At 34.6% G+C, this 21,006-nt stretch overlaps 1 protein-coding gene across 3 annotated transcripts in view; it reads left to right on the forward strand.

Moving 5' to 3' along the window:
- The window catches only part of LOC141447079 (protein Skeletor, isoforms B/C), a 186,912-nt gene that overhangs the window by 137,107 nt on the left and 28,799 nt on the right, over positions 1-21,006 (forward strand). For all 3 annotated transcript variants that reach the window (XM_074114269.1, XM_074114271.1, XM_074114272.1), the window contains exon 4: positions 12,381-12,492. In XM_074114269.1, coding sequence (XP_073970370.1) covers positions 12,381-12,492 — 112 coding nt within the window. The remainder of the gene's footprint in view (positions 1-12,380; positions 12,493-21,006) is intronic.

Raw genomic sequence — 21,006 nt, forward strand, 5'->3', positions numbered from 1 at the left:
AAGAGAATCTTACCGTAATTATAAATCAAGAAGTCTTGCATACTGGGTGCATTAAAATGATGTGATGATTGCTTTTATTTGATGATAAAACAAATTTATTCTGATTCACCCACAACCATTACATTACACTACATTCATTAAAATCTTCAATTATTATTATTTTTGTTCTTTGCGTCACAAATAACATTTTTTATAGTCAGAGGACCTCTCAAAACGTGTATTTCTGGTGGAAAATTAATATCAAAAACCGTTCACGAATAGATAAAATTGTAACATTGATCTTAAATATCTCGACTAATATTAGGGATATCGAAACAGGGTTAACGTCATTTTTCTCAGTTTTTTTATGTAGTTTTCATAATCATTGTCAAAACCAGTTCACAACGTTAGCAGAAATTTAATTTATCAACAAGACGGAGCTCCACCTCATTATTCGGTGAACGTCAGAAGATGGTTGTCGCAATGTTTTCCTGAGTGGATAGGGCGAGGTGGAACTACCGCGAGGCCACCGAGATCTCCTGACCTCAACCCTATGGACCACTTCGTATGGGGTTTTCTTAAGAGTGAGGTCTACAAGGGTAAGGTCAACAGTGGAGAAGAGGTGAGAAGACGGGTAATTGCTGCTTCAGAAAAACTGAAAGAACGATTATCATTTTCAGCAACAGTGGGAGCAATGCGAAAACGCGCTCGGTTATACGTCAGGAATCGAGGTCGGCATTTAGAGAACATGATACATCAATAATTACTAAGTAATTATGTATTTTACATGCTTAAAGAAATGATTTTGTTAATAAATAATAATATTGATATGCGAGTACGCTTCATCCAGTCCCCTTTGCTTCCTTCGCTAACACCGTGTTTTTCAGCACTTTTTCAGTAATAGACCAAAGGAAACAGCTATTATTGAAACTGATTATTATACCATTGGAAAGAGTATTAAAAGGAGCAGTTTTTGGGAAATTTGACGGCCTCTAAGACCAATTTTGTCGAAGAGGCTAATTTTTGAAAATTCATGAAAATTCTAAATTCCTAAAAAAAGTAACGTTCTTATTGTAATAAATGAATCTGATTAAAGTTAAATAACTACGAAATTGATCTATTATTATAGGAAATTTAATGCCGAATCCGAAAATGAGGTGAAAAATGTAAATAAATGAGGCACAAGTTGAGAAATAGTGTTTTTATGACGTAAGGTCGGGTTTAGTCGAAAAAACCCTGAAAAAATCATAACTTTCTAACAGATAGAGATAGGACACTCGTTGAGGCGGCGTTGTACTACATTTTGAATGTAGTTTAACAGAAAAATTTTTTCGTCACTGATCCGGTTCCACCCTGTAGTTTACTTCGTGGGTTTTTTCGAAATTCCGCTTTCCTATAAAGTTATTAGCGATTGGTGCCTTTTAAATGGATCACCCTGTATAATTCATTAATGGAATCTATTTTGTGGAGGCCATTACCATCCATCGAGTACTGATTCAAATATATTATTCTTATTAGTTGGTAAGAGAAAATTTAAAAAGTATCTTACAGAAGTTAAAAGTAAATAGAAATACACAATAAGTCACCAATTGAGAAGGTAATGTTATCGACTAAAACTTAACGACTATAGTGTTTATAACGACCAAAATGATGGCCCGTTATATACATTAGCAGCGTCATATTCCCTAGAGATAAGCGTCCATTTAAACAACACCTATTAAAGTTTCATTACAACAGTTATAAACTACCGTTAACTATAAACCATTGGTTTGATTATCTGTCACTATTATTTAATTAACAATCAAACAATAAACAAGTTGATTGTTATAATTTTATCAAATGATTCCCATCATTTGTATTTGTGTGTTTCTTTTTGCTGATAAGAGCTTTTTAGAAAAAGAAGTAATTATCATTGAGGCCATCAATAGGGTCAGAGGCAAATCTTGGATTTGTCTTTAGAAACACGAGGTATCTCTCTGACGTCATGTTAAATTATATAAATCTCTTGTAAGACTCCATCTTGAATATGGTTCCAATAATTTGGAGTCCATTTTACAAGTTACATATGGCTTCTATTGAGGCTGTTCAGGGCAAGTTCTTTCGGTGGTTAGCTTGCCGTTTGAAAATCCCCTAAAGAAACCCTTATCTATTCTGATCTACAGCTCACTCTCAATATTCCTCCACTTGCCACCAGAAGAATTTATTATGACATCTCTTTCCTCTGCAAACTTCTCCATTCTCAAATAGACTGTCCTTACCTTCTTTCTCTAATTTCTTTTAATATCTCATCCCGTACTACACGACATTCTTCACCATTCAATGTACCGTACTGCAAACATAATTACGTTTTTTACTCCCATATCTTTCGTACTTCTGCGGACAGCCAATCATTTTGAATTAGATTTCTTTGGCACTGATACAGACAAATTTATAAATAAAACCAGATATTCGTTAAATTATATTATTATTATTATTATTACTTGTTGTTTTGTAATCTCCTTGACAAAAACTTACAGTTTGAAAAGTTAAATATAAGGGTTGATTAAACGCCAAAAGGTACACAAATCAGTAAGTACCCAACTTCATACTTCAAGTATCATAATTTTTAGAATGTATTAGACGTCACACAGACCCTTGTGCTGGCCTTTTATCACCCATAAATATTTTTCTGTTAGATTAATAAAAGATGTATCTCATCATCATAGTTAGTATTAAAGAAGGCACTTCATTTTAACTCTATTCCAAATTATTCTTGTGATTTATCTTTATTCTGAATAATCATCACATTCACTCGCATATTAAGGAAGAAATAGGGAAAGTTGGAGTTGGTCTTTTATTGCTGTAATTTGAATAAAGGAGTTAAAACGAAATTTCAGTCTTGATTTCGTCTTAAGTGTGCACAAATTACATGGTTAATTTCAAATAAATAATATTTATAATTATAATTCAATCATTTTCAAACTTTAATTGTAATTTGTAAATTTACAATTGGATTATTGATCCGTTTATTTAGTTAAAAACACAATAAGTAAAGTAATCGCCTATTTTTTCAGGCGGGGCTTAACGTACAACTACCAATTAGGTGTCATGGACGGAGGCGACTAGCAAACATACTTTACTGTAAATTTATTTTTATTAACCATTAAATAAAATCCAAGGCCTCTAGACCGGGAAGCGAACCCAGTACCACAATACATATTAGCATCGCAGGTCTCGCCTCTTAACCGCTCGGCTACCGTGGCGAATATTGAGTAACACTTTTAGCGGCTAGTTAAGACTTAATAAACACAATTATTTCAACTATTAGAAAAAAAACTAAATATTAGAAAAATTATACAGCGTAACAGTAAACAAAAAAAAACAATTCAAATTAGCTGTATGTAAATAATGACAACAGGTGATTATGATGTAATATACCATGCTTTTTATGAATGAACATTTATAGTAGTATGTTTAGTTCATTGAACCTTTACTCCCTACTATGCTGGTATATAGTAAGAATGCATTAATGAAGTTGTGCTGGAATCCAGACTAGTCAGTTCTCCCATGACGGGGGGGACAAGGGGGTTAAAAGGAAATTCTTAACGTTCCTGATCGAACGTTTGGGAATCACTTTGATACAACACCTCCTAAATAACACAGTAGAATGTTTTTTTTGTTTTTTGTATTCTCTCCTTTTTTATTTATTTTTTAAACACACTTCATTTGTTTTCCTTTTTCAGTCGGCTCTCTTTGATCAGTTAGTTATGAGGAAAGTAAATTGTCACTGCCAGTCAAATCAGCAGATATAAATCTCTCGATAAACTTTTAAGGAGATACGAGTGTCGTTTGAAAAGTCCGTGCAAAAATAAAAACTACTTAATTTTTTGGGGTAAACCTTTTTTATTTTTCAACATAGTCTCCTTTTAGGCTTACACACTTCGTCCAACGCTGCTCTAGTTTGTTGATCCCTTCCGAATAATAGGATTTGTCCAAGTCTGAAAAATAGCCATTCGTTTCTGCAATCACCTCCTCGTTTGAATAAAATCTTTTTCCCGCCAGCCATTTCTTCATATTGGGGAACAAATAGTAGTCCGAGGGAGCCAAGTCTGGAGAATAGGGGGGATGTGAAACGAGTTGGAACCCTATTTCCATTAATTTTGCGACCACAACTGCTGAGGTGTGAGCTGGTGCGTTGTCGTGATGGAAAAGGACTTTTTTGTGGGCCAATCGTGGGCGTTTTTCTTGCAGCTCGGTTTTCAAACGGTCCAATAACGATGAATAATATGCACCTGTAATAGTTTTACCCTTTTCCAGATAGTCGATGAGGATTATTCCTTGCGAATCCCAAAAGACAGTCGCCATAATCTTTCCGGTCGAAGGAACGGTCTTCGCCTTTTTTGGCGCAGATTCCCCCTTGGTAACCCATTGTTTAGATTGTTCTTTGGTCTCAGGAGTGTAGTAATGTATCCATGTTTCATCCACAGTGACGAAACGACGCTTAAAGTCCTGCGGATTCTTCTGGAACAGCTGCAAACCGTCCTTGCAACACTTCACACGATTTCGTTTTTGGTCAAGCGTGAGCAATCGCGGCACCCATCTTGCGGATAGCTTTGTCATGTCCAAATGTTGATGCAAAATATTATGTACCCGTTCATTCGAGATGCCCACAGCGCTAGCAATCTCACGCACCTTCACTCTTCTGTCATCCATCACCATATCATGAATTTTATCAATGATTTCTGGAGTAGTAACCTCAACAGGGCGTCCAGAACGTTCTGGACATATGGCCACTCCGAAAATTTTGAAACCACTTATAAACTGTTCTAATCGAAGGTGCAGAGTCACCATAATGTTTATCAAGCTTCTCTTTAGTCTCCTGAGGCGTTTTGCCTTTCATAAAGTAGTGTTTAATCAACACACGAAATTCTTTTTCGTCCATTTTTTGAAAATCACTCGACTTCCTCGATTCAAACGAATGCCAAACACAAAGAAATAGACCGATCTGGCTGAAACTTGGTGTGTGTTCTTCCAAGAGATGCTACTAACTAAACATAACCTCGATACGTACGCGCCAGTAGTGCTATCTCTCTGACTTTGCAAGGATTTTTCAAACGACCCTCGTATTTTTATAGAAATTTGTCTTTCAAGGTATCAAGTTACAAAATTATTTTAGATTCAAATACTAATTTATAAAGTTAGAATCAAAATTTAAGCTTTAATTTCACTCTGTTATAAGCAAAATCAAAAAACTCTGCACCAATTTATACAAAAGAGTAAAGTACAAAAATTAGTGTACTCACTTCTTTCCGGTGATGGATTTTGTTGTCTTAAAATGGTTATTTGTATTCGGCGTACGTGTTGTTTACGGAGATAAATGAAATATCAGAAGTTGGAAACCATAAGAATACCTTCCTCCTTTAATGAGTAAGAATCGGTGGCGATAGTAAACAGCGTGGACATATTGTGAACTAGCCGCTTAGAAAATAATTAGATACATCATCCAAATACCATTCTTTCTACTTTTGCTGACGATACTGCAATCTTATCTCCTCATTCCGATCCTCTTATCGCTACACGAACTCTACAAACACACATCAACCACTTACAGGACTGGCTTTTCAAATGGAGAATCAAAACCAACGTTACGAAATCAAAGTTTATAGTATTTACTCTCAAGCGGAAAATCCTACCTCCCATCATCTTGAACCAAACTCCTATACCAACTGTGGACAAAGTACGCGCTACCTTGGACTGTACCTAGACAAACGGTTGGGCATGGAACATCTCAGACTAGACTGAAAAGACAAGAAACTAACCAACGCTACAAAACTTCTCGCCAGACTACTTGTGAAACGTTCGAAACTCAACCTACATAACAAAAGGCTCTTATATCTACTATTACTGCGACCTATTTGGTCATACGGCCATCGAAGTATGGGGGATCGACTAAGCGATCCAACTCGCTATGCCTCCAGACATTACAGTCCAAAAATACTTCGAAAACTTCTTAAACGGTCCGTTCTATGCAGTATCTAACCTCACCATCCATAATGACCTCAAAATCCCTTTCATTACAGATCTTGCTAACACTCGTTTTCTTAAAATTTCATTCTACTCTGCAGCAGCTCATCCTAACCCTCTCATAGAACACCTATCTTCCTCCACATTACGCCAGGTAATCCTCTAAGGAGATTGAAGAGAAGATGGCCTCGTGATCTACTCTTATCGTGAGAGCAAAGCACGTTACTGGAGTGGCACCACTGGGTGCCTTCTCCACTCATGATTTTCTTTCATTTCTTTTTTCTTTTACCATATTTGCTTGTTGCAACAACTGTTGCAGTGGTAAATTGCAATAAAAGATTAAAAAAAAATTTATGAAGCAATACATTAAGCAAGGTTTTGTAAAATATTAATATAATACATATTTTTGGATTCCCTCTTACCTGGCACACTTTAGAAAGCCACAAGTCTGCGGTCTTCAGCGCAGGCTGGTGGCCAGTTCTACCAAACTTTACGCCTCTTTTAGATGTGGTTCATTTTACTGTCGTTTGAGGATCTCTCCTTTTATATATGTATATTCTGTTTTAATCTAACCAAAGAAAAAAAGTCTACAAGCTTCTTTGACTGTGAGAAAGAGAGAATATAGAATTTATTTTCAAACTATTATGTTTTCCATTGCAATCACTTTCTAGTAATTTGCGGTTTTGTGTCACAAGTTGGAGAAATACTAATTTTAACTATTACTAATGAAAGGTTTTTGCTCTTGAATCCTGCTATTCGCTAGTATTTTCAAAATATAATAATTCATAACCATAAAAAATAAAATGAAAACGATTTTATCTGTACTTCATAACCCATCGATAGCTGAACTAGTAGTGTTAGTACTCAATAATTCAGTTACAACTCAATTGTCAAGTTACCACAATAATCGAATAAGTTACTAATAATCGAATTATCGATTGCTGTTTTGTTCATAAATAAATGCAATTTTTGGCCAGTTTACTATTTACTTTAATGAGAAAATTGAAAGCTTATTGCCGGGAATGCTTACAAAGTGAAGTTCTTAATTAGTTAGGGTTCTGTAGGTTGTCGGCGACAAGGACTGTTCACCTAAACTATTGGACCCTGTTCAGTGATATTCTGCATTGCAGATTCTATTTCTAATTATGTTTTTTTTTTAAAGCATTAAACTGCATTTAGCTTGCAATTATTATTTCTTATCTCTCTATTCTTTTGTTTGGGTAAAAATTTATCACTTTTTGTTTTTCCTGCTAAATTAGTGGTAGATGTGTGCTTGTTATACCAGATTTACAGTGGAATAGTTGCCTTGTTTCTCACTAGATGGCATCATATTTATATATTTGTTGTCATTAATGCGACCTTGTTTTAGTTTAGTTATTGTTGTCCCATGAGTACGGTAGCTTTATGCGTAAATATTTTACATTTTCTTTTTCAGTTTTGCTTTTTTTGCTTGGGTATTTCATTGAAAACTCCCCTATATAGCTCTTTGTAGCTCATATTACTTTAGTTTGTTGAACTTTTCATTTTTTTTATTATTAGGTAATTCTTTTACAAACAATGCCTCAATCTATTAGCTTAATAATAATGGAAATCAGAATTCTCAAATTGTAAGTCATTCATAGATTTAAAATATTAATCTTCCAGCATTTAATTTTGGTCACAAGCTATTCAGTCGCTTTGTTTTAATAATTTTTTATTATTAAAATCTATTTTTATTTTGAAATGACATTTGAGACGTTTATTTTGAAAGTGGGGCAAGCCCATTTTTGACAAAAAATGAAGATAATGGTAATTATAGATAAAACTTAGTATGATCTTTTTATCTGTAAACAATTTAGGGTAAAAAAAATTCAGAACCTAATATTTGGGAGATGAAAGTTTTAGCTCTTAACAATATTGTAAATATGTTTAATTTGAAAATGGTGCAAGTCCATCTTAGGTTGAAATTATTTAACCGTACAGCAAAATTTAACTCCGGTTGCTGAATGGTGAAGCAAATGTGATGGTTTAAACATCATGTCTTATCTATCTATCTTTGGTATTGGTAATCGGTGATTATACAATATTTAATAATAATAAGTACATCTTAATTTTGTGTTTCGATAATAACACCAACATCGGGAAATTTTAGTACTATTGGCAACACTGAAAAACTGTAAATTGTATAACATTCGACTTATATTATCGTCTATCAAGTAAGTTGTGTTGTTTTGTGCTCGGTGTACGGAAAAAGTTTCATTATTTGAAAATTAATAACGGATTGTGGTTTATTTTATAAAAAGAAAAAAATGGCTGAAACCGATTACAACGGTAATTATAACTCTGATGCATCTGAAAGTGAATTTGATAGGTAACAAAAATAAAATAAAAATACTTTTCTGGGTAATAACGCCATTTCAATGAAATCCTCATTTGCCAAGTAATTTTATTATGTTTGTAGAAATAAGACCCATGATAATCGGTAATAAAAGAAGAATCTTGGAATCAGAATCTGAATACGAAGGCAATTCGGACCAAAATGATTCAAAAAAATAATATTAAAAATAATATGGAAATATATTATCCATTTAAATCAACGATTACAATAATTCATTAATTTTGAAAGTGAGGCAAGTCCATTTAGTTATAATAAAACCTTTATTTTTCTTAGCCAGCACTATAAACACTATTGGATTATAAACTTACATTATCTAACACCACAAAATGCAAAAAATATGTCTATTAATATTTACCAATATTTTTAAATTTATTGAAACGCAAAACCTTAAATATCTCGAAGTAACAGAAAATGGACTTGCCCCACTTCCAAAATAAACGGCACATATAGTAGTTTTATATAGTTTTGTATTTGTTTTGTAATTATAATATTTTATTTTCACTTTTATTGGAGATTATTTATTTAATTTCAACGCACCTTGCCGTGCTGTTTCAAGACAATAATTTTTGGTTTAGGGCTTTGTAGAAAGAGATAGTCGTGATTTTTGTCAGATACTTTTTTCTGATCAAGTAGATTTTATCAAATGTTTGTATTTAGAAAAGATTGAATAAAACCAGAATAATGAGAACGTACGAAAGCTTAGAATAATGAGCAAGGCTTGTATATGATTATAAAAAGAACAGAAAGCATTGTCAAAGAGATAAATCTCTAGAGAGTAGAAATGATCGATAGGGTAGCATCGATGTGTGCGATTGATACTGTGTGTATATATACGTATAAGAGGGTTAAGGCTTTTGGATACTGATTGGAGAAAGTAAAGCATGGTGCTTATATAACTAGAGTGGGTACAAGCAGGGCTCCTCAGGAGTACCAACCTCCATAGATCAACATAAAACCAGTCACAAGTTGGTTTGCTATAACTTAGCATCGTCCTACCCCTCTTCTTTTGTAAATCCAGATTGGCAGTTGCTTTCTGGCTCGTCCAGTCTTAACAATCGTTGCAGTTATTTAGTTCATCTTTTCTTTTCTACTATTTCCGGCTCTAGTAAGAGGGAATTTTACGATCTTTTCCGATAATTTTATCGAAATTGAGTTTTAGCGAATGATAAAAGCGATAAAAGTCCAGTATTCCATTTAGGTAATTCTACTCTGCTTACAAAGTTTTGGTCGAAATTTGACGTCGTAAATTTTAGCTAGCTAAGAAAAACAATGTAGTCCACTGTAATAACTCCACTATCGCGACAGAAAAACCTGTAGAATTGTACAATAGGTGACGTGGACGGAGGCGACTAGCAAACGTACTTTACTATTTCTCATTTAACCATTAAATAAAATCCAAGGCCAAAACCGGGAATCGAACCCAGTACCACAATACATATTAGCTTTACTAGTCTCGCCTCTTAACCCGCTTGGCTACCGTGGCGCCTACAATTCTAGTTTTATAACTAAAACATAAAACACGCCTAATGTGACTTTTATCTGTTCCCCCCAAAGTCAAATCTGCATTAAAAGGAACACGATTTCAGTCCGTTGAAGTTGTGAAAGAAAAAGCGGCACGCGTCATGCAGGAGCTCACAGTAAAAAGACTTCCAGCAGTGTATCGAACAATGGTAAATTCGCATGGAGCGTTGTAGGGATAGGGGAGGGGTGTATATTGAAGGTGATAATAACTAAATATGTATAAATTTAAAATAAAATGTTTTACAGCAATAGTCTCGTTATTAAATTGCCACACCTCATAGTTGTTAAATAACAAAGAAGGTTATAAATCCATAAGGACATTAATTACGCCTGACGCAGAAAGCCTTAAGACTTTAGTCTAATTGATTTTTAAATCCAGATAAAAGAGTTTATTTTAGAGATGTGCTCCCATTGGTTACTAGCAGACAATCCGGATTATTTATTGTAATTGTCCTAAAATCCCATTCAATTCAATTTCTTTGATAATGAAGATTAAATTATAGATAGACTTATCTTTATTTTCAATTATTATGTTGCAACTTGCGAGCCATGTTTTTCTTTGTAGGAATTGTTAAGAAAACTATTTATCATCCAAATTAATTGTAGCTTTTTAATTCAAAATAGTTTAAATGAAATTTAGTTTAATTTGAGAGTGTGACTTTTAGATAAATAACAAAATTGTTTTAAGATTTACTTGTTAGTGGAATAGATGTATTCATTATGAAGTGCTGAAGATGTACGAGGGTCGTTTGAAAAGTCCGTGCAAAGTCAGAAAGATAGCACTTCTGGCGCGTATCGAGGTTATGTTTAGTTAGTAGCATCTCTTGGAAGAACACACACCAAGTTTCAGCCAGATCGGTCTATTTCTTTGTGTTTGGCATTCGTTTGAATCGAGGAAGTCGAGTGATTTTCAAATCGTGTGAAGTGTTGCAAGGACGGTTTGCAGCTGTTCCAGAAGAATCCGCAGGACTTTAAGCGTCGTTTCGTCACTGTGGATGAAACATGGATACATCACTACACTCCTGAGACCAAAGAACAATCTAAACAATGGGTTACCAAGGGGGAATCTGCGCCAAAAAAGGCGAAGACCGTTCCTTCGGCCGGAAAGATTATGGCGACTGTCTTTTGGGATTCGCAAGGAATAATCCTCATCGACTATCTGGAAAAGGGTAAAACTATTACAGGTGCATATTATTCATCGTTATTGGACCGTTTGAAAACCGAGCTACAAGAAAAACGCCCACGATTGGCCCACAAAAAAGTCCTTTTCCATCACGACAACGCACCAGCTCACACCTCAGCAGTTGTGGTCGCAAAATTAATGGAAATAGGGTTCCAACTCGTTTCACATCCCCCCTATTCTCCAGACTTGGCTCCCTCGGACTACTATTTGTTCCCCAATATGAAGAAATGGCTGGCGGGAAAAAGATTTTATTCAAACGAGGAGGTGATTGCAGAAACGAATGGCTATTTTTCAGACTTGGACAAATCCTATTATTCGGAAGGGATCAACAAACTAGAGCAGCGTTGGACGAAGTGTATAAGCCTAAAAGGAGACTATGTTGAAAAATAAAAAAGGTTTACCCCAAAAAATTAAGTAGTTTTTATTTTTGCACGGACTTTTCAAACGACCCTCGTATGTTGTAGGATTGCATACGTTGCATATTAGAATAGGATATGATCATGATTATGCTATTGGCTGTTGGCCTAAAGAACTAATGTCTCAATCTATTGCCTCTCAAAAAAACTCTCTAAAATAACGCAAAGATGGTATTGTAGTTTGTTTCCATGTAAAATCGTCATTATTATTGGTTTTCTTTAGATATTTGACTATTAGTAGACAATATTTCAGTTTTATGGAATTAGTGGAAAAGAGATAAAAACGTTTGAAATTTAAAGGTATTTGAAAACCTCCAAAATTTAACCTTCTATATCTCAATAACTGTTATCATTAAAACATTGCTATTAATACCAGTTGTAGAGAAGACTTTTCTTTACTATTCCGCAAAGAATTCATTAAAATCGGAACAATATAAACAGAGGATGTAGAGGTTTTGAAATTTGAATGATTTGCAAAACCTCCAAAATTTAACCTTCTATATCTCGTTAACTATTGTCACTATTACATTGCTATTTATGTCAGCTACAGAGTAGACTTCTCTCTACGATTTGGTAAAAAAATCATTAAAATCGGAAAAACAGGAAAGGAGATATAGTGGTTTGAAAAGTTGAACCATTTTGCAAAACCTCCAAAATATAACCTTCAGTATCTCAATAACTATTAACACTAAAACATTGCAATTTATATCAGTTTTTAAAGGTAACGTTTCTCTAAAATTCGGCAAAAAAAACCATTGAAATCTGAACAATAGGAATAGAGATATAGAGGTTTGAAATTTGAAGGAATTGTAAAAGGTCTAAAATCTATTTCTAAAAAAATGTATTTCATTACTTAAAATCTGAATATATTTAAATAAATATATGTATTATTTATTTGCAGGGATCCTCCAATACTGAGGGCATACAATAGGACTGACGTAATATTAAGGTTACCTCAAGGAAAGAAAATTAGAGATATAAAGTGGCTATCTGTATGGTGTAGAAGATTTACTGTAAGTTTGCTAAATTCTATTTATACTTTATTTGGTAGATATACTGACTTGTATTAGTTGGTAATTATTTTGTAATGTAATGCGTCATCTTACGTTAAAGTAGCGATTGGACAGATTGGATTTAAGATGAAGTATAAGATGTGCTGCAAAGAAGTCGTTATATTTTGAATTAAAAGCTTGTGCCACATGTAAAAATATAAAAACCAAACAGTAGCGTTTAGTGTCAACATTTTGAATATTATTAATGAAATCACTTTTTATTTAAACTAAACAATAAGAACCCTTAACTTAAAATAAATTCTAAAGGCGTAAATAGAACATAGACGGCTAGACAATGTTTTATGGGACAGAAAAGACTATATCACACTCACTGTTTAATGAGACGCGACTAAGAACCTCAAAGTAATAGATAAGGATATTAGTTTGTAGCTAGCAACGTTAGTGAAGGTTATATTCTGGTTATAACTAGAGGAGCTCCAGTTACTTGCGGTGTGTGTTCCAGCTCTGATAAGAGCCTATCGAGAAATAGCACACAGTTTATATATACACACTCTTCAACCAGACTTACTTACAAATGGGTATTAAATGATGGAACACTTGGTACGAAATATTGTTACCATAATAAACTCAGAATTATTCTTCAATTTAATTTTTGAATAATTATCTTCTTTGTATAATTGTATAATAATTATTTTTGTAAACTAGTTAATTTTTAAGTAGAGCTCTCCATTTTCTGCTGGCTCTTTAAACAGCTCAAAAGTTTTGAATGAGTTTCCAGACTAATAGAAACAAATTATTTGATCTGATTTGTGAATATAAGTGAACAAGAGAGCAGAAGTTTATATGATAACTTTATGGTTATAGTTATTAAATAACAAAGAAGGTTATAAATCCATAAGGACATTAATTACGACTGACGTAGAAAGCCTTAAGACTTTAGTCTAATTGATTTTTAAATCCAGATAAAAGAGTTTATTTTGGAGATGTGCTCCCATTGGTTACTAGCAGACAATCCGGATTATTTATTGTAATTGTCCTAAAATCCCATTCAATTCAATTTCTTTGATAATGAAGATTAAATTATAGATAGACTTATCTTTATTTTCAATTATTATGTTGCAACTTACGAGCCATATTTTTCTTTGTAGGAATTGTTAAGAAAACTATTTATCATCCAAATTAATTGTAGCTTTTTAATTCAAAATAACTACAACCAAAAATTATTCCCTTCACAAAATATTATTCCTAAATTACTGCACTGATCTTTCAGAAATGAGTTGAGCAGCTACTTATTTGAATAAAAAACAACTTCAAAGATAAAACTACGAGTATATAACAGAAACATCTCAAGTTTGTCGGCCATTTTCTACAAAAATATTCATTTATTCTTTGAAAAGAAACTTTTCAGTAAAAAAAAAATAAATAAATAAAAAAAAATGAAAAACTCTTAAAATATTAATAAATCTAGGACACACGAGATTATATACTCTTTGGTAAAAATACTAACTTCTCCATTGCGTCCTTTCATTTCCGTAAAACTAATTTCCTGTGGTTATGCATTTATTTTTTGAACCAAAAAGAGAAAAACCTATTCAAAGTTTTTCTTTATTTCCCAACGTTCAATTTAAGACCACGTTTTTTACTGAGTTGTCTCAGCATTTTTTTAAAAAAACATCTTTTACACGAAATGTTTATTAGCTTTTACTTGTATCGCATGAGATAATATTTTTTTTTGGATACGAGAATTCTAGCGATTGAAACCACGGTAAATCATGTCGCAAAAATAACTCGATAAAGGGTAAATCCCTAAACTACGTAAAAGAGTTTGTCTTAAAAAAAAACCTATTTATTCAAAAGCCTTAACAGCTGTGCAGCGTAAAGCCTTCTCTTTCGATTGCAGCGTCTCACGTGTTTATAGAGAAATCTGTCTGACCGGAACCGTCGTTTGTGTAAAAACATGATACTACACTTGTAGGAGAGCAACGAATTGCCTTGAAATTTCACATGGTACTGGGTAAAACCGCTACTGAAACTTATCTTTTATTAAAAGAAGTTTATGGCGATGAATGTGTATCACATACGCGAGTTTTTGAGTGGTTGAAGCGTTTCCAAGATGGCCGAGAAGACGTCGGAGATGATGACTGCCCGGTTTCGCCCTTCCACGTCCAAAACGGATGAAAATATCGATTATAATTAATCAAACATTACTACCGTGAGGTGCTTGTTCAACTCCGTCAAAGAGTAAGGAAAAAAACGACCCGATTTGTGGAAGAACAAGTCCTCAGGGTTCTCCATCAAGACAACGCGCCGGCTCACACTTCATTGTCTGTCAAAACGTTTCTAGCCAAGTACAACAGTCCCAGTTTTAGGGCCATCCGCCTTATTCGCCTAACTTGGCCCCATGTGACTTTTATCTGTTTCCCCAAAGTCAAATCTGCATTAAAAGGAACACTATTTCAGTCCGTTGAAGTTCACAGGAAAACCAAATGTTTTAATTTAAAATAAAATGTTTTACAGCAATTGTCTCTTTATTTAATAGCCACACCTCGTATACGAGGGTCGTTTGAAAAGTCCGTGCAAAAATAAAAACTACTTAATTTTTTGGGTAAACCTTTTTTATTTTTCAACATAGTCTCCTTTTAGGCTTATACACTTCGTCCAACGCTGCTCTAGTTTGTTGATCCCTTCCGAATAATAGGATTTGTCCAAGTCTGAAAAATAGCCATTCGTTTCTGCAATCACCTCCTCGTTTGAATAAAATCTTTTTCCCGCCAGCCATTTCTTCATATTGGGGAACAAATAGTAGTCCGAGGGAGCCAAGTCTGGAGAATAGGGGGAATGTGAAACGAGTTGGAACCCTATTTCCTTTAATTTTGCGACCACAACTGCTTAGGTGTGAGCTGGTGCGTTGTCGTGATGGAAAAGGACTTTTTTGTGGGCCAATCGTGGGCGTTTTTCTTGCAGCTCGGTTTTCAAACGGTCCAATAACGATGAATAATATGCACCTGTAATAGTTTTACCCTTTTCCAGATAGTCGATGAGGATTATTCCTTGCGAATCCCAAAAGACAGTCGCCATAATCTTTCCGGCCGAAGGAAGAACGGTCTTCGCCTTTTTTGGCGCAGATTCCCCCTTGTTAACCCATTGTTTAGATTGTTCTTTGGTCTCAGGAGTGTAGTGATGTATCCATGTTTCATCCACAGTGACGAAACGACGCTTAAAGTCCTGCGGATTCTTCTGGAACAGCTGCAAACCGTCCTTGCAACACTTCACACGATTTCGTTTTTGGTCAAGCGTGAGCAATCGCTGCACCCATCTTGCGGATAGCTTTGTCATGTCCAAATGTTGATGCAAAATATTATGTACCCGTTCATTTGAGATGCCCACAGCACTAGCAATCTCACGCACCTTCACTCTTCTGTCATCCATCACCATATCATGGATTTTATCAATGATTTCTGGAGTAGTAACCTCAACAGGGCGTCCAGAACGTTCAGCGTCACTTGTGCCCATATGGCCACTCCGAAAATTTTGAAACCACTTATAAACTGTTCTAATCGAAGGTGCAGAGTCACCATAATGTTTATCAAGCTTCTCTTTAGTCTCCTGAGACGTTTTGCCTTTCATAAAGTAGTGTTTAATCAACACACGAAATTCTTTTTCGTCCATTTTTTGAAAATCACTCGACTTCCTCGATTCAAACAAATGCCAAACACTAAGAAATAGACCGATCTGGCTGAAACTTGGTGTGTGTTCTTCCAAGAGATGCTACTAACTAAACATAACCTCGATACGCGCCAGTAGTGCTATCTTTCTGACTTTGCACGGACTTTTCAAACGACCCTCGTATTACTTCATTTAATACCAATAGATTGATATGTCCTATGGCCAATGGCAAGTCATATGTTAAACTCAAGTGTAATATTTCAAAAATCAGACTGATAGCTCAGATTAGGGTAGCCAGTACTAAGTATCCTAGGATTTTTCATAAAGGAATAAACCATGTATTTGTCCATGTAAGGGTTTGTGCTGAAAGAAAAAGAGACAATATCAATCACTTCTACTGGAATGTTCTTTCTATAATTCACTAAGGAAAATATTGTTAAGTAGGTACATAAGCTCCAATAACACTGAGGTTTACACTAATCTACTTGATATTGACAGCAAATATAAATTAAACAGTTTGTTCCATTTCATTTCTGGTGCTCTAAAAGAGAGGTATAGATTTGTAAGAATTGTATTTAACAGCTGTAAAGGGATTCCGCCGCCGAATAATAATTAAACTCCTATCAGAATCAAATTTAAGTTATTTTTTGTAAATATATCAGTTTTCATTATTATTCTTTGTTTTTTAAGAAATAATTGTAACGAGGGGTGATTTTGATTTTGTATTTCATACTTTTATTTTGTATTTATCTTTCACAAGTGGAAGTAATTGGTAGTGCCTATTTCTTTTTATAATTTTTATTACTAGCCGAGGCCAAACTCTTGCTATAGAAATGTATCATTTCTTATAAGCAATAAAACAAATAAAAAAATCAATAATAAATTATTACTTCATTTATTTGCTGTAATTCTGGCAATAAAAAAAATTGTAATGCAGGACAAAACAATTTTATAAAGAAAAATCAACTTAGACCATTGTGGGACAAGTAGGGATAAAAATGAAAGAGGAAGTAATAAAATTATTCGGCTAGCCGTGGATTGGGCTCCCCTAACTAGACAAATCGTATCTTCTTTTTCCTGATATCATACTAGCACCGGATATTATAGATGATTTAGGAAGAAGGAACTTATAAATAAAATATGTTTCACTTATATTTCCTTTGTGTTTCCAAAGTATGAATTAACTCATATGGTAAGCATTTGAATATCTCTACTTCCTTCAAGAAAATAATGGTACGTTAGGTTAGAAATATGCGTAGTTTCTTTATGTTATATATATATATATATAAATGTTTAGTGAGTATGTGTGGTGGTAAATTCAGGGTGCGCACGCTCGCGTGACGTCACGCCTTCCCCTTGATCCCCTTTTCATTTCCTGATCAGCCTTTACGCTACATTGTCCCTATTCAAGACACCCCTTGCATCCTCTTGCTAGTGGTGGATATCTAACCCTCATCATCATCCATGCTTAACTGTTGTTCCTCAACTACCCGTGTCTATCATCCTTCTCTCTCTCTCTCTCTCTGTTGCAAGTTCTCTCATTCTCTTTTCAGCAAACCTTTTCAATCTTCTTAAGCTATGTGTACTGTTGTGTGTAGTAGGAAGAAGAAGAATAGGAGACTTCTTCTTCTAAACATCCCCCATCATCATCATCATCATCATGATCATGATGAACATCAGTCGTTGCTAACAATATTAACTTCATATCATTTGCACTTAGTCTCATTTTACTTTATAAGATTTCCTAGTTCACCAAAAAAAAAAAGAAGCTCCTTATTTAAGATTAAAATTACGCACTTTGTCGTGAATAAATGGTCTATTTATTTTATTTTATTAATTTAAGGCGCATCAACTTTTGAAGTAATTAGCGCCCAGATTTCAGTAATTAATTGCTTTACTGGCCTCTGAAAGTGTTCTTCATTGACTGAGAGGACCGTAAGAAACTCTTAGGAGGAGAAAATCTAGAACTTGGCAGCTGGATTCGAACCCATGAGAATACAGAGCACTAATCTCTCAGCTTAATTCTTCTTACAAATTTTGTTGTTATCGATACAGTTTTAAGATTGTTATGTCTATACTGGTATTTAGATGCACCATTTTGCTACGAAGACATAGTATTCTCCACCAATATCTATATGCTTAAGTCTATAGCAGAGCTAGTAATGAAATATGAATGTATTTAAAAGTTATAGCCGATTAGAATGAATGCAAGAAAATGATTAGAGGAGGATTACGTGAATTTAATTTCGGTTAAGCTATAAGGATGGCAGGAATATAGAGTACTAATCCATCCATTAGTTGTAAGGTTTATGTAAATAGTTGTATATAGTTGTTGGAGGGATGAATGTGTGAAGCGAATGTATTTATAAGTAAAAATGGAGAGTGAGTGATATTTTAGTGACAAGCACCTAGACGATGCTGGCCTAATTTTGAAATACCGAAACAGAAAATTTGTAATCTGTTACTTGTAAAATATGTTCCAACAGCCCCTGAAGAAGATCTAGTCCCTAGGTCGAAAGCTCGGCAATAAAATAAAATAGAAATTATGTCTGAAATTGGCATTATTCTTTCTCACGTTTAATGGGTTGTCCGGGAAATAATGCAGGATTTTATGTTATCTTTGAAATACTCTTTCAAATAGTAAACTGTTTATGTTTGTTGGACTTTTGATTTTTTATAAATGTAAACACTTATTAATCCTCTTTCAAACAAGAATGTTTGTTTACCTCTGTAACTTTTTGCTACTTGAAAATAATTCAGTCTTTACTAAGATGTCAAAGCGCTATTTTCGCATAATTTTGCTTTTACGAGTTCAAAACTCGGCCGAAACGGAGCCCAAACGGCCAGAAATATCAACGATGTCTGAGGCGAAGGCAGTATAAGTGAATGCAATGTTCAACGGTGGATCCAGAGATTACGAGAGGGAACCTTGAGCCTTTGATGACAAAGAAAGGCCATGGAAGAAGTTCTGCCCTTGATGGCTGTTGTTCTCCGAGCTTTGGTGGAAGAAAATCCCAGAACAACTGTTCGAGAACTGGCAGGCAAACTCGGAAGTCAGCAAATCAACCGTCGATGACCATCTCAAGACGATTAGGAAGGTGAAAAAGCTTGAAAGTTGGGTTCCCCCACACATTAAACGACCGCCAAAAAAGATCAGCGGTATGTAATTTGTGCTGCACTTCTTTGCCGAAACAACAGCGATCTTTTTTCTGTCCCAGAATTGTGACTTGCGATGAAAAGTGGATCCTCTACGACAACAGCAGACGCTCTGGACAGTGGCTTGACAAAGGAGAAGCAACACGACATTTTCCAAAGCCCCCAAATCATCAAAAAAAAGGTGATGGTTACTGTTTGGTGGGCTTCATTTGGTCTGATTCATTGCAGCTTCTTGAATCATGGCGCGAAACCATCAATGCCGAATCGTATTATAACCAAATTGACGTAATGCATCAAGAAATATACATTTAATTAAGCCATCTTTAGTCAATCGAAAGGGAGCCCAGTCTGTTGCATGACAACGCTCGGCCCCACATATCTCACGTTTGACTTCCCGAAAGTTGTGGAGCTTGGCTATGAGACTCTGCCACACCCGCCCTACTCACCGGACCTCTCGCCTACTGATTACCACTTTTTTTTAGACACCTGGACCGCTATTCGCAAAATAAAAAAATTTATTGACCAAAGAACATTAGAAAATGCGTTTTCTGAATTTATAAATTCTAAGGATTCCAAATTCTATACAGAGGGTGTGGAAAACGTTACCCACACGTTGGCAGAAAAGTATAGAAAGTAATGGAGACTATTTTGATTAATAAAAACAGTTATAAATCATTAATTTTTTATTTTGTTTTCTTTTAAAATCATAATCCTGCATTATTTTCCGGACAACCCAATAGATTAATGGATTCCTTAATTCTCTAATGGATTTGCTGACATTTACTCGAACATGGTTCTTAGGATTTTCGATAAACTTTGTCTTTACATTTTATACTCAATGAACTTTTACTTCGGAGGGTTTGTCTTCTTACTTAAAATGGAACAAAAGGGGTTGAGGAAGTTAAACTATTGTAGCAGGTATAGAACAAATCTTTCCACCAAAAGTTCTTTAGAATTACAACAAGTAATGATTGGAAACGAGAAGTTATTCGAGTAAGGGAGGAATAAAAAGTGCATAATAGTCTGCAGTAATATGAACTGTAGTGGTGGTTGGAGGATGACGTCATGTCGGCTAAAGTGTTGAAGAGAGGCTAACAGTTCATTGTTATTGTACTGTTTGGGCTCGACTGTAGATGGTTGTCAGCAATGAATCATAATAACAATCGATATACAAGACAGGCGAGTAGTTTGGTGTCCAGTAGCCGTTTATGTTATGGCGGTTGTCATGATCAACTTGTTAGGATGAGTAGAAAGCTCAGTCAGTGGCTAAAATAAATGTGTACAAACTACAATAGTTTGGTGTAGTTGTTACATAAATAAAGCATGGATAATACGTATCGCATCTTTATTTTTAGAATAACTATCCCTAGAAAATCATTTTAAAAAATTGAATGTCACTCATCGATTAATTGCATAAAGAAAAGATATTGTTGGCACTGGCTTTTTGTTCTCCGTTCCAGTCAATTGGTCTAAAGTTACTGAAAATGGTTAAAAGGTTGTTGTGTACAAAATGGATGACTGGAGCTTTTGAGTTTGTGTGTGATAAGTTACATAGAAGCTAGGATGTGTCATACTCGTAGAAACCTAACTCTATACTCTCAACACCAAGTCGGGAGTCTTCAAACACATGCCCTACCCTAATCTGGCCAGCCATACTTATCTTAAGAGGCAAGCTAGACACAGAAAGTTCTG

The sequence above is a fragment of the Rhodnius prolixus genome, unplaced genomic scaffold (genome assembly GCF_049639745.1).
Source record: "Rhodnius prolixus isolate KJV_2025 unplaced genomic scaffold, Rpr scaffold_7, whole genome shotgun sequence".
NCBI lineage: Eukaryota > Metazoa > Arthropoda > Insecta > Hemiptera > Reduviidae > Rhodnius > Rhodnius prolixus.